A 14743-nucleotide genomic window follows, 5' to 3' on the forward strand; every position below is an offset into this window, starting at 1 on the left:
GATGAGGGCAACAACAGTTGAATATACAGCTCCCCATGCGGGTCAGTAACTTTCCTATAGAGCATTCCGTCTTTTTCCCAGAATGCGGTCCCACTGTTTAAAAGACTATTTACCGCCTCTACACTGACTTGTGTAAACTGGACAACCTCTTCCCTTGCACCCTCACAATGTTGCCCTTGAAAACTCAGCTGTGGCTGCTCTACACTATCAACAGACACAATGTTCCCAACACTTGTTTCGAGTGGAATGTAGCCCCTGCAACTCCTGCATTGACCAACGGCACACAAGCCATTGTCAACTGTTAATAGAGAAGGGGATAAAAACAGGCCTTGGGCAAGGTCTGAGCCCCCAGGCTCTTAAAGCATGGTGGTGAGCGCAGCGTGTGGAATCTTTGGACAGCTTACTGGCACAAACCTTACTGACCCGGCTGGTATAAACTCCCCAGTGCCTTTTATGACACAAACCTGGCCCTCAGGAACAAGGGGGCAGGCTTCGTGCCTGTGACATTGACGGAAAGCTAGCTCCCAGCGTGTCTCTGCCGGCAGTCAAAGAGGAAAAATAAAGCTTCCCCCTGTTGGGCAAATAACTCTTGATAGTAGTCCCTGACGACATTCATCCCCAGTAGGCCTGAACATTGCACTGCTGTAGTGTGCAAGCAGTGTCTTTCACAACCAAAGCCCCGAAACCTGGAATCTTTTTACCAAAAACCTGGATGTCTAGCTCGAGATACCCCACATAGGGAATATCTAAGCCATTAGCTGCTTTACAGCTAACCACCCACATGTTTTAAGTTTAGGGGCACCCCAGCATTGGAATACTTCTTTGAAGAGGGACTCTGTAATGGTAGTGACCATGGAACCTGTGTCTAGTAGACAATTAATCATTGTCTCACCAAACTGTACCTCTACCACAGGGCATTTACCTATTAAGGGCTGTGAGTTGTTTGAAAGAGGGGCAACCTGCTGAGAATTATTTGCATTATTATCTGTTTTATCTACGAAATTCATACCCGAGGACAACCCAGCACCTGGGACAGCTTTGGGTCAGGATGGTCGTTTGGGAAGCTAGATGCTCTTGGCTTCTGACCCAGGTGACGCTGACGGAGGACACGTCCAGGCCTCCGACAACGGAGGCAGATTGGCTAGCCTTCTGGAGTAAACTGGTAATTTTGCTTAGGGACACGAGAAACAGATTGGTCGAGGATGGGCTCCATTTTATACAGACTTTTTACAATATTCTCAATTTGCAATTGTTGTTGGTTAAATTGTTAATTCCTAAAACAGACAGTTCTGATCCGTTCCCACCCCTCACAACATGGCAGGCCCCATCTACATTCACATCACCCCCACAGTGATGGAGCCCAGCTCCTGTATGCCCAGGTGCTTTCTCACCCTCGTCCACCCATCTGATTGCTTCCCGTCTCAGTTCTAAAGGCCTGATTCCACCGGACACGTTACAGAAGCGTTATGGCTGCGGCACGTCTTGGCCGCGGTCACCGCAGCAGTTAGGTTCCACTCTTATCAATGACACCATTTCCACCGGGCGCGGCTGCGGAACGTATCAGCAGCGTCCCAGGAGCGGCTCGCCGTGCCGCAGCGCTATCATTCCGTTTCTATTTCAATATTTCAATGAAACATGTGCAACGTCAGCATCAGCCATTTTATTTGTTTATGAACAGTCCAAAGTCAACGGCACTCCCATGGGGCGCTTCTCTGTAATCAAACATTGAATGAACCCTCCCTATATTAGATAAATGGTTTAGATTGGCCAAACCCAGCCCTGGAGATCTGTCTGAATAGGATTTAAGACAGGTTTACCAGAGCAAATAAAACACAAGCTCACAGACCTTCTGGGATTGAAGCATTGACCGCTAATGCCAAACAAAGCTGGACGTTTTGTATTTATTCAGAGGTAGAGAAAGTGCCCCCACCTTTCAGGCTCAAAATCAATGTTTGATTTGTCCTTTGGTCTGGTCCTACTTCATTTCATTTGTACAGAGAGTCTTGACCTACTCAAATGACAAATGTTAACTCACTTGAAGGCGGGTGTCTGTTGAAAACTATCGGATCTGCCATACCCAATCGCTAACATTTGGCCGGGAATCACGTTGCGCGCAAGCTGTAAACAAACCAAACACTGTGCGTAAAGATGTCCGTCAACGAGAGCTGACTTTAACGTCATTGATCTCAGCCACTTCCTCTGTTCACTGATTGGACGCAGAAAATGTAGACAGAGAAAACCCACTAACACCTAGTACTGAAGGGAAATTCAAATTGAGCGGAAGTACTTAGGCGGGCGGAGCCAGGTGAGTACTTTTATGATTTGGTAGCTTTGGTAACTCGAAATCCGTGGACACATCACAGATACACGCCGATTTCCTTGATGTGGCCACGGAATTCGCTCCAATGCAAGTTAATGACACTGATGTTCCGTGGCTCACACACGGATCCCCGTTTCAACGAGCGAGTCGACCACGGGGGCTTAACTCAAAACCCATGGTGGTCTCGCTGAAACACTTAAATTGTCCTTGATGTGTCCACGGAAGTTGCTCCAATGCAAGTAAATGACACTGATATTCCGTGGCACACACACAGATTCCCGTTTAAATCTGTGTGTGTGCCACAGTTGACCACAGCGGGGGCTTAACTCAAAATCCGTGATGGTCTGACGTAGGGATGCAAATTATCGAGTAATTCATTAATCGATAGTTGTTTCATCTTATCGATCGATGATCGATTAATTGATAAGCGGCAATTCTTCTGAGAAGCTGAATTTCCTTCTGAATGTGACACATCTCATCTCATCTCATCGTCATCCGCTTATCCGGGGTCGGGTCGCAGGGGGGAGCAGCTCAAGCAGGGGGCCCCAGACTTCCCTTTCCCGGGCCACATTGACCAGCTCTGACGGGGGGATCCCGAGGCGTTCCCAGGCCAGTGTTGAGATATAATCTCTCCACCTAGTCCTGGGTCTTCCCCGAGGTCTCCTCCCCACTGGACGTGCCTGAAACACCTCCCAAGGGAGGCGCCCAGTGGGCATCCTTGCCAGATGCCCGAACCACCTCAGCTGACTCCTTTCTAAGTAAAGGAGCCGCGACACATTTGAATGTGCCACATTTAGGTGGTAATTCAACGATGTCGTTTAGTTGTTGTACTTTAAAATACTTCCACATATTGTGCATTTGGCGTCTTTGTCGTCATTAACCAACTTAAAGTGGCTCCATACTGCACTCCGTTTTGCCATCTTCATCGTGTCAGTGTCCCGCTTTTCGTTTGTCTTGTGCTGCTTCGCTTGTGTTCCCGCTTGTGTTCCCGCGTGTGCGTCAAGTACGTCTGGCGTCAAGCGCGCCCTCACGTGGACGGGTGGGGAATTACGGGTTAAAAACGCGATTAATTGCAAGTAATTTATTTTAATCGAGTAATCTCTTAGACAATTAATCGATAATCGATTCATTGTTTGCATCCCTAGTCTGACGGAATCACTTCAATTGTCCGTGATGTGGCCATGGAATTTGCTCCAATGCAAGTAAATGACACTGTTATTCCGTGGCTCACACACGGATGCCCGTTTCAACGAGCGAGTCGACCACGGGCGCTTAACTCACGGTGGTCTCACGGAATTACTTAAATTGTCTGTGATGTGGCCAAGGATTTGCTCCAATGCAAGTAAATGACACTGTTATTCCGTGGCTCACACACGGATATCGGCGTGTTTCCGTGATGTGGCCACGGATTTCGACTTAAGCGTCCGTAGTCATTTCACGGATTCCTGTGAGACCATGTTGCTCCAAAGAGAGGGTCTGTGGCAGCCTGCTTGTCTACAAATGCAACGAGGTCATTGAATCTCACTCTCCGCCGGCTCCTTTCCTGAATTTCAAAGGCTTGCGACCTCCACTTTTCTCTGTACTTGTAGGGCATCTTATTAGGGCTGGGCGATATGGACCAAAAGTCATATCTCGATATCTTCAAGCAGAATATCGATATAAGATAAATATCGATATTTGTGGACGGGACGGGTCGCGCATGCGTGTGCGCATGCGCGACCCGTGCCCAGAGAATGTTGCACGTTCTCTGGGCACCGCACGCCGATTTAACATTATTATTCCTACCGTTCGGAATTAAATACAGCTTGATTGTTGAATAAAACATGAACTAGACACTGCCTCCGCTATTATGAATCGTAACGACTGCGTGGGGGGGCGTGGCTAGGTTACTTGTTTACGTTTTATGTTTGGGTCTCGCGGAGTGAGAAACCTTGAAGTTAGTTACTGTGGAGTTACCGTTATTACTATACCTACCTAACGTTTGGATTTACCATTATTCCTACCGTTCAGAATTGAATACAGTTTGATGGTTGAATACACCGTGGACTAGTCACTGCCTCCGCCTCGTATTTGAGAACATTATAATATCACGGCCAAAAGCTGTGTGAGCCTCCGTAATATTATGCACAGAATTGAATCGCGACATGGAGCGGGAGTCCGCAATGATTTGGGGAAAAATGCTTTCACTGTGCACGTTGTACACAGTTGTATGATGTTTAATTGAATTAAATGTAACTTAAAACATAAACACAGAAATCTCTGAAATGTAAACAAATGTTTAAATTAGGCCCCATTCTTAAAAAAAATAACAGGTTATTGGATAACAAAAACAGAACAATATGCATAGTGCATCTCTGGAAAGTGCAAATGTCATTAATAGGTTCAATAAAATACTTTTTTTTTTCAACAAACAGAGCATGTTAACTGATTACAGAAACCAAGAGAATACAACTAGAACAATGTATCTCAAATTTGTGCAAAACTCAAAGAACAAATCACATGGGTTGGGCCAGGCCAGCAGTTAGCCTACTCCAGATTTCTGGCTAGGAAAACAAGCCTCTCCACGGTGTCAGGGTTTAGCGATGCCCTATGACAGGTGACAATGTTCCCACTACAACTAAAAACCCTTTCAGAGGGGGAGCTGGTGGCTGGCACACAGAGGTATTTTTTTGCCAGGCAACTCAGAGCTGGAAAGGCCACCTCATGGTCTTTCCACCACTGGAGAGGGTTGGCCTCACTGTCAATGCAGGCTGCCGTAAGGTAGCTGGAGAACTCATTTTCAACAGCCTCCCTTGTTGTGACAGTGGTGGTGCAAGACGGTGTGGACTTCTTGAAGAAGCTGGACAGGGTTTTCCTCTTCTTGGCTGGTGGCTCATCAAGCTGAGGCTCAGCTGCTGGGCCAGGCAGCTCATGTGAAGTGCCACCCTGATCACGGAGCAAAGCCTCTGCTTCTTGGATTGCTGTGCATTTCAGCCCTTCAAGCCTCTCTTTGGCGATGTAACTCGCCCTGAATCGGGGATCCAGTAGGGAGGCAATGTCCAACAGGTCACTGGTTTTCTGCTCTGAATATTTAATATTCAGGTACTCCAAAATGTGAGCCTTGATGGACTTGCACAACTCCGTCTCTTCCTCCTCAGGTGCCAGGAGACTTGTGTTCAGCAAGTGTAGCACTGGCCTCACATAGGAGAGGGTGACGTACTCCTCTCCAGACAGGGCATCAGTGAAGTCCTGAAGTGGTTTCAGGGCCTTCTTCACTGACTCCATGACTTCCACATCTTGCCAGGTAAAAACAAGAGGTCGGGATTTCTTGTCTGAGGATAGCACTTTGGAAAGAGCCCTCTCTTGTTCCAGGACCCTCTCAATCATCCCCAACCTTGAGCCCCAACGAGTAGCTGACTCAGTGATCAGCTGATGAGATGGCAGACCGAGTTGTTGCTGTGCTTCACCCAGGCCTCTTCTCCTCTTCCAACTGTAGGAGAAGCCGCTTACTACTTTTTTGCAGATGGAAATTGCACGGGTGATGCGTGGGTCCTCCATAGCGTGTCCTGACACAAAGTCAAAGCACATTTTAAATAAATGTCTATTGTATGATATTATAAGTCATAGTTTTTAATCTGATACAGAAATGAGAACCTATGAACTTTAATTTATTCTATATGTATGATATTATAAGTCATAGTTTTTAATCTGATACAGAAATGAGAACCTTTATTTGATTCTATATTTATTATATAGTGTTATATATTTATTATTAGTGTTAATGATAAATATGGCATATAAATATAAAGAATATGTAACAGTATACTTATAAGGCCTTATTTTAAGAAAATAATTCAAATCATGTGCTGCCATAAACCTATAGACTGCCATATACAATGTTGAGAGGTTGAATAGTGTTTAAATTATGCAAACCGGAATGTATTTAACCGTTAGAATTCTCATACACTCACCAATAGCAAGATGCAGTCGATGGCCGAAGCACTGCATCCTCCTCCACTCCGCCAATTCGATAGCCTTTACAACGTTGCTCCCGTTGTCTGTAGTCACTGCCACCAGTCCCGATGGCTTGAGACCCCAGCTTGAAACGGTCTCTTGCAAGGCTTCAGCGATGTGCTCCCCGGTGTGATCTTGCGTGAAATAGCTAGATTGCAGGCATGCACTTCTCAGCTCCCAGTCCTCGGCGATGTAATGAACCGTAACGCACATATAGGGCTTGCACGTCCTACTGGACCACATATCTGTGGTGAGGGTGTAGGTTGTGACTTTTGCGATCTGAGAAATTATGCGGTCTTTGACTTCGTTGTACATCGCTGGAAGGGCCTCTCTCGCGAAATAGTGCCGACTTGGCAAGGTGTATCTCGGATCCAGCTTAGAAAGCATTTTAATGAAGCCAGGCTTCTCTACGGTCGATATAGGCACCATGTCTTTGGCGATGTGGTATGCCACCGACCGAGTGATATCCCGACACCTCTCGCTTGAGCAATCGTATGGTACAGCATTTGAAAACGAAGCTTTAATAGACATTTGATGCGGGGTTCTGCGTGACGGATTAACATTTTGGCTAGCTGCACGCATTTTTGTGCACTCTTCATATTGCGCCTTGTGGTGCTGCTGCAGGTGATGGAAGAGGTTGGTCGTCCCCGACCCTTTGGTTGCGACCGTTTTTAAGCACTCTTTACAAATGACGTGATTTTGTAATTCGTCAGAAACCTTGTATCCAAACCATTTCCATACGATTGAGCCGTTGGTCTTTCGCTTACAAACAAGCTCCTCTGGGCCGCTCTTGCCGGCCGGCTCCATGTTTCGCGATTTGACGTGAGTGCAGCGCGGGAGAGACATAAGCAGAGTTACAAAATAGGAGGCGGGAGGTGCGGTTCGAAACTGCTGTTATTTGGAACAAATGTGCTGTTATTTCAACGCAAATTAAATTATATCGATGTTGACGATATGGTCTCGTTCCATATCGCGTTTGAAAATATATAGATATATTTCAAATATCGATATATCGCCCAGCCCTACATCTTATAGATGATAACTCTCATGTTTGTGGGGTTATCAAGCTCATCCATATAATCCACATCCTGCAAGGCGTGACGACAACTCAGAAGGAAAACTGAAAAGTTGTTGAGTGCCTTTGCTACCTCTGGGTGCACTCACAATAGGCCATCTGGCCGTGGCCGTTGGCCGTTTTCACACCTAACCGTGCTCAACTGGCCCCATTGTTCTCTGGCCTGCACTCACACTAGGCCATCTGGCCGTGGCTGTTGGCCGTCGCAACTGTGGCCTGGCCACGGTAGGCTCTTGTACATATGTCATCAAGTCGTCACACGTCATCACCAAGCGTCCGCTGCACGGACCATAATAAAGATTATGGTCCGTGCAGAGAACAACAATGGACAACAACACAGAGAACACAGTTCGCACTTTGCTGAGTCTGTTGCTTATTTGGAGCCGAAATGCCCAAATGGCTAACAGACACTCGACTTCTCTATGGGACCAACGTGAACCAACAGTTGAACCTCTTGACGCCATGTTTACCGTTTAATGGGAAAGAAGTCTCGTCGCCTTTATTATGTCCATGGTCGTCGCATGGACTATACGTCATCCAGCTCAGGTTGCGTAGCCGTGCGTGTGGGCGTGTCGGCTCATAAGCATCTGTACCGTGGCGGCCTGTACCGTAGCAGCACACCTCTCCCAAGTGGCAAAGTTAGCCTGGCCTGGCCAGACTGGCCACACTCACACTGGCAGATTTGAGCACTGTTAGGTGTGAAAACGGCCACGGCCACGGCCAGATGGCCTAGTGTGAGTGCACCCTCAAACACCTTTTCCAATAGCACAGTGGCGATTTTCAATGGGTTGCCATAGTGATCCTCCAACAGGTCCATGGCTTGCTGGTAACCATGGTCAGCAGGCATGTGCTGACAGCCCTTTACGAGGTGTTGCGGCTTACCTTTTGTATATTGTTCTAAAAAGTACAACATATCTGCACTGTTGTCAGCTCTTGAGTCCACTGTGTGCTGAAACGCCTTCAGAAACGATCTGAAGTCAAGTGGGTCGCCACTGAACACAGGAACATCCCGCTGTGGCAAACAAGCCAACTGCTGACTTTTCAAGCGTTTCTGAACATTGAACAAGCAGCTCTGTGATATCGTTCTGCTGCTTCATGACGTTGCAGATGTCATTTGCAGCGCTAATTTGTTGCTGAGGAAACCCGCTGGCTGATTGGTAAGTATTGTCCGCCTTTAGCAACTTTGGTCTAGCTCCTCCTAGCGAAAGCATAGGACTTGACTGGCAGCTTTACATCCAATGTTTTGGCTGGGGAACTATTTTCTGCTTGCTGCTCTGCAGGAGTGCATGGTGTGTTGGCGGCAACTGCATACTCGTATGTGATATCACCTTTTTCCTGGACGTCATATTCTTCATAAATCTTGATTTTAGCATTAGACATAGCCAAAGCCGTTTTAATTTTCAACTCCTCTTGCTCTGCTTTGAGCTGAGCCTCCTTTAATTCTAAAGCGTTTTTTTGCTTAAAGGGGTAGTTCGGAATTTTGGACATAGGGCCTGATTCCCAAGTGAGCATTGGTATTCTATATCACTGGAGACCGTTTTCAACACATTTCATACAGTCCTTCTAGTTGCAGAGTTCGCTCGTGCTAGGCTAGCGCACGTCAACGGGCAATGCTAGCCTGCTATTAAAACAGTCTTACCCACTCCACAGTACACCCGAGGTAAATCAATTATAACGACAGACTATAAATCTAAATGTCTGTTTATAGAATAATGTTAGAAATAAAACCAACCTTGCATTGCATTGCATTTTGAGGGAATTGCGGGGTCTCAGCAGCAGTGTTTATATTGCTGTACGTAGGCTACGGCAGCGGCGGAGTGATACCTAGGTTACCTGCCGCTGTCATTGCTACAAACGCAGAGTAGGCTACAGTGAACGAAGGAATTCTATAAGCGTATTCAATTAACAAGATACGCCCACATTTGGAGGAGTTAGCGATGCATCTGCTTTTGAAGACGATTATGAGGAATTTGTTGTATCCAACGAACCGTACATGTTCGAGCCGGTGTTTTGATGTCCAAGCCAGCAGCAACAAGCCACAGTTGAGTCCTTTCTGGATCTCGCACTGGAAATTGGTGGAAACTTTGTGGTGCCCATCTGTACCGTTTATTTCTACAATTTCTAAAAGCACACTGAACCATCATGTTGCCTAGTTGTTCAATTGCGCTTCTGTCCCACGCTTCTCTGTTTACGTTCTTCTGTCGTGATTCGGTTACAAACCTAACCAGCGCATAGTAAAATTCCGCTTCTGCTGAGAAAGTAGTCCCTCGATGATTCATGCGATGCAAGGTTAGTTTTATTTCTAACATTATTCTATCAACACAGACATTTAAATCTATAGTCTGGCGTTATAATTGATTTACCTCGGGTGTACTGTGGAGTGGGTAAGACTGTTTTTAATAGCAGGCTAGCATTGCCCGTTGCCGTGCGCTAGCCTAGCACGAGCGAACTCTGCAACTAGTGCCGCGTTTCCACTGCAGGGTGCGGAACGGATCGGATCGCAAAGGTGCGGTAGGGAGGGGGCGGTAGCCCAGCTCAGTTCCGAAGTCGCGTTTCCACTGCCGACAGTACCCTTTGTGGTAGGCCGGATGTCGATCACCGCGGCAGCTACGTAAACATCGTAAACAACGTCTTCCTCCCCAAGAATGCAGACGAACGTCTCCACCTCCTTGTTCGCCCAAGCAAGCGTTTTACGCGACATGTTAAATAATAATTTAACATAAAGAATAATACCTCGAGGTACCTCGTTTGTTTGTTTTTATCCCCGCGTCACCCGGAAGTGATGATTCTGTCGACCAATCAACGGAGGGGGTGTGTAGCTAGAATTTTCCGGGACCCTTTCAGGCGTCTCGTCTCGTTTTCGGTACCCCAACGGAGGAGTCCCGAGAACGAGGCCAGAACGGGTACGGCAAAGTCCGAGTCACGCCCACTTTTGGCGGTGGAAACGCGACCTGATCCGCACCTTTGCGATCCGATCCGTTCCGCACCCTGCAGTGGAAACGCGCCATTGAAGGACTGAATGAAATGTGTTAAACTGTCTCCAGTGATATAGAATACCAATGCTCACTTGGGAATCAGGCCCTATGTCCAAAATTCCGAACTACCCCTTTAAAGGCCATATAGCTTGTAGGTTGTTGTTATTCGATGCTTTGACGCGTGTGTCATATCCAATCTTATTGCAAAAAATATATAGAACTCACGAGGAGGTAGGATAACTTGTACGGGTTTATTTATCCAAAAAACAAAAACATCAGGTAATCCAAATGTACATGTTCTCCGGTCCAATACAGAATAGATGCTCAAAGTTATGATCCTTTTTGCTTTTACATGTTCATCCAATAAAACATGCCATGGAAAAGACGAAACGTTTCCTTACATGTAGATATAGCAATAAAAATAACACACCTTTACAAATTGAAAATAAACTAAAATTGGCTCTTACAGAAGTTATTTGAACATTTTCAGAAATATTTTGTGCCGTATTTCTTTTTATAGATTAATCATGTAAACGCTAAAAATGTACCTGTGCGACTTCTTTCAAACGTTTTTCCAACGTTAGGCTATAATTTGCATTGATTGATTTGTTTTTAATTTGTACGTAGGTGGTGTTTAAACAAACTACTGTCGCCAATAACAGTTTCAACAAATAAAATATTGAAATCTTACTGGAGCTATATTAACCAGCTGAGGCAGAACCGCTTCCACACTAGCAAGTCGTTCCAAACTATGAACGCTATAAACACTAGGCAGCACCCATGGGCAGGACTCTAGCCTTATCTCCATAGGACACGACTAGCAAGGAAGTGTTCTAGCAATGCTGCTGCCTTCACTTTAGGAAAGAGCCTGTGTGTGTGTGTGTGTGTGTGTGTGTGTGTGTGTGTGTGTGTTGCGTACGTGTGCCTGCAAACCTTTTAACCCTACTAGATAATGTATAAAGGAGTTAACATGAACATAATTACTAAACATGACACCATTAGAAATCATTAATCGCTAGTAGTGAACTTTAAACTATTATTAGTTCATTCTTTTTACTGTCAAATAAATGTTTAATAAAGGTTAATTAATTGACCCTTATTGTAAAGTGGTCACAAAGTGGTCAAAGTTTGTAGCGAAAAGAGTAAGCGGTTTGATGGTGAACACTAAAACTAGAAGTCTAAGTCTAGGTCAGAAAGAAAATACTGAATAAATATGACAGAAAAATTATATAAAGATGAAGAAATAATAATTACGTCATTAATACTAATAAACAACCAGAAAGAAAACCGACAGGCCTCTGGTCAAAGTTTGTAGCGAAAAGAGTAAGCGGTTTGATGGTAAACACTTAAAACTAGAAAATGAAATAAACATAAATAACAAACAAAAGGGCCACACAGTGAGCGGTTATGATTATGTTTATTTCATGTAACACCAATCACTGCGTGACATGTCTCGATCGACCGCATAAAAGCACCGTTTGAATTGAAACTCCTTAGGGACAACTAGATGACCAGGTTTCCACCCCTTTCTTGGAAGTAACCAGTTCTCCTTTGTTGGTCAGGGTCAGACGAACCTGATTGCAATTTGCAGCGGCTGAATTGCTGGCCCAGACGGGCTCATCTTCTTTGGTGCAAACGACCAGGTTTGAATCTTCTTGCATAATGACTCTGAAAGCCGGGCCACATTCAGTGTTGGTGGCCCAGATCGGAGACCATTTGTAGATGACAAAGTTTCCATCGTCCTGTGGACATGAAGATAAGTTATTGTTTAGGTGAAAGATTTGTGTGACATTATGGTAACTACCTCTCTAGGCCTATATCTATTCTCACCTGAAAGATAGCCTTGTACTCTTGGTTGTTACTCATGAGGAAGTCCCCTTTAAAGAGCTGCTGATTGGCGCTGAGAGAGTTCCGACTCATGTTTCTGAGGACATGATTTGGATTCAAGCAGATGCAAGTCAGAACATTATCATTTCCAAATAACCTTCTGTTTTAAAAGCAGGAAACAAGCATAGTGTCCAGAATCAGGCAACTAGACACAAGAATAATATGTATGCACGGAACACTGTTTTCGGATGTTGAATTAGTTTCACACCAAACGCTACATTTGAATCCTTTCTAATAATGAATTCGCACAAATATATTGCTTTCTTAACATCTTTTCAAGAGTGCCAACTCGGATTTGCCCTTCGGAGCATGAACATTGGGAATGGAAACACCATAATGCCCCCTTGTGTTAATGTTAATGTGACGTACAAGCATAAATGCAGGCAGCTCTGCGAAGATCTATACGTGGATCTTGGCAGATTTTCAACTTTTTCCATAGAAGTGTAAATCGATCATCAATCATACGCCGAAATTTTTTTATAACACATCCCTTTCACTATACATTTAATTTAGAATAAGGATAATCAGATGAGTGTCTTCTTAAAGTTTTCAGTCATCAGTTTACGAGTGCAGGTGTTTCCTGAGGTATGAGACTCACCTGGGATGACAGATGATGCAGCTGTTGAACGAGGGACGAGAGGAGTTGCAGGTTTGTGAGTCGAGATGGAGAGCACCTCTGCTATTTATCATCCCCAGAGAAGAAAATGGCCCTCACCAGGAAGGGAATGTGCTCATGTCTGAGCACATTCAAACTTCTCTCACACCACACCCTTTGGCTTCAATGTGACAATAGGTCACATTGAAGCCATTCAATCAATCCTTTATTTAACCAGGAAGAAATTCATTGAGATTAATAATTCTCTTTTACATTTTCTTTTATTCTCTTTTATTTCCTACTTGGGCTCAAGGTTATGTCATTTATGTGATTTATGTGATTTATAAAGTATAAGGTTATGTTTGTTTTGTACTGTTTAAAGAAACAACTTTTGAATAATAAGTCGTCAATCTAAACAGTGTTGTCTCATTAATTATCCATCTTGCTCCAGTAGTCGAACCTAGTAATCTGGCCCAGAATATTGTTGCATAAAGAATTCTTAATCTGCTAATCCAAAAGAGTGTTACACATTCATTTATACATTGTCTAGAAGGGTTAAAATGTTTACAGGCACGCACCCACGCTCTTGTTAGCATCTGTTTTGGAGACCCCCACCAAAAGCTAACATTGATGTGAAACCTTGGCTCTGGTACAAGCACCACTGTGACCCAGAGAGAGAGGGAAAGACATCCCAGGGCTCATAGTGTGTTCCAGATTCCTCGGACGCATGCCATCCGAGTCGGAAATTGGGAAATCTCTCAGCTTTCTTGTGGCATTTCTCAGAGGCACTCCCCTTTTTGTCTTCATCCCTCGGAATTCTGAGAGTAGACCGAGAGCAGTGATGACGCTCTCAACAAAAATGGCTGTGCCCGTGAAGAGATTTGTTTTCTTTGTATTTGTACCACGTTGGTAGCCTGGCAAGCCAGACCCATATCGGAAAGATATTGGCTGCAAATTAAATTTTCTACCGCTAGGGGCGTCTAGATTTCTAGGCTACCACGTTGGTCATTTTAATGTCGATTTTAAATGCTCTTACAGACTTGATCACATTGCTACTTTATTCCGGTCACCAATTTATGAATTGCACGGTCTTGCTGTGCATGCAATACAATGTAAAGAGGTGTTTTGTTGTTTTTCGAGCTGGTTTGCTAAGGAGGCTAATGTTGCTAACTATAAACAACGACTAGCCAATTCCAATGAACGTTCATAAAGGCCTCGTGCATGCCTTTCCTTGTCTGTTAGTTATTTTGCGTAACTGCCTGATAGTTCACGCCTGCCTAAGTGCGATAGACCTCGGAACATAGGCTACCGCACACGCACTGACCAGGTGTTACATTAAAAGCAGAAGAAGCCCCCCCACCCCCTCGCCGTTTTTTCTTGTCACTCAAAAATATTGCACAACATTTCTGGGAATTTATCTAAATGTGTAGGACAGGGGAACTTCCCTGCCGGGGTTCGGCCCTGTGTAGAGTCACTATGACAAGGTAACCACGAGTTTCAAAAGCTCAAGACCCTGTTGTTTTTTTGCGTGGAGAGAGAATTCATCGCTGGTTTTCTCCTGTTAACCCCGGCATCTCTGCCTATGACGGTAAACAGTCGGGGTTCGGCACTGGTAAGGTAACCAGGCAATTTCAAACGGTTGAAAACTATAGTTATGTTATTATAAGAACTAGAACTCTAGTTCTATGATTGTAGGCTTAGCCGTCTATGCTTCGCCTTATGGGCTTGTCCTGTGAAAATTCACACTATGCACCTATCAGCGTGGGCACCGCCCACATTTCCCCACGGTATCGTGTCAATATAAAGCGGTGTATACCGTCGCTCATCCTCCACGCTTTTCTTTCAGCATTTGGAGGGTACAGCAGGTGGGAAACTAGACGGCTACGCCTACAAGCATA

At 45.0% G+C, this 14743-nt stretch overlaps 2 protein-coding genes across 2 annotated transcripts; both read right to left on the reverse strand.

Annotated features, from left to right (window-relative positions):
- Positions 1-4846: 4846 nt before the first annotated feature.
- On the reverse strand, positions 4847-5662 carry LOC132457641 (E3 SUMO-protein ligase ZBED1-like). Its single transcript, XM_060051914.1, has 2 exons — positions 5534-5662; positions 4847-5471 (listed from the first exon to the last, which is right to left on the reverse strand). Exons 1-2 carry the CDS (start codon positions 5536-5538, stop codon positions 4847-4849), a joined length of 630 nt encoding a protein of 209 aa, XP_059907897.1. The 5' UTR covers positions 5539-5662.
- Positions 5663-11803: 6141 nt separating this feature from the next.
- Positions 11804-12989, reverse strand: LOC132464381 (B-type lectin plumieribetin-like). Its single transcript, XM_060060723.1, has 3 exons — positions 12849-12989; positions 12194-12287; positions 11804-12105 (listed from the first exon to the last, which is right to left on the reverse strand). The coding sequence occupies exons 1-3, from the start codon at positions 12938-12940 to the stop codon at positions 11857-11859; spliced, it is 435 nt and encodes a 144-aa protein (XP_059916706.1). The 5' UTR covers positions 12941-12989; the 3' UTR covers positions 11804-11856.
- Between the last annotated feature and the right edge of the window lie 1754 nt (positions 12990-14743).

This window comes from Gadus macrocephalus, chromosome 1 (assembly GCF_031168955.1).
Source record: "Gadus macrocephalus chromosome 1, ASM3116895v1".
Lineage (NCBI taxonomy): Eukaryota > Metazoa > Chordata > Actinopteri > Gadiformes > Gadidae > Gadus > Gadus macrocephalus.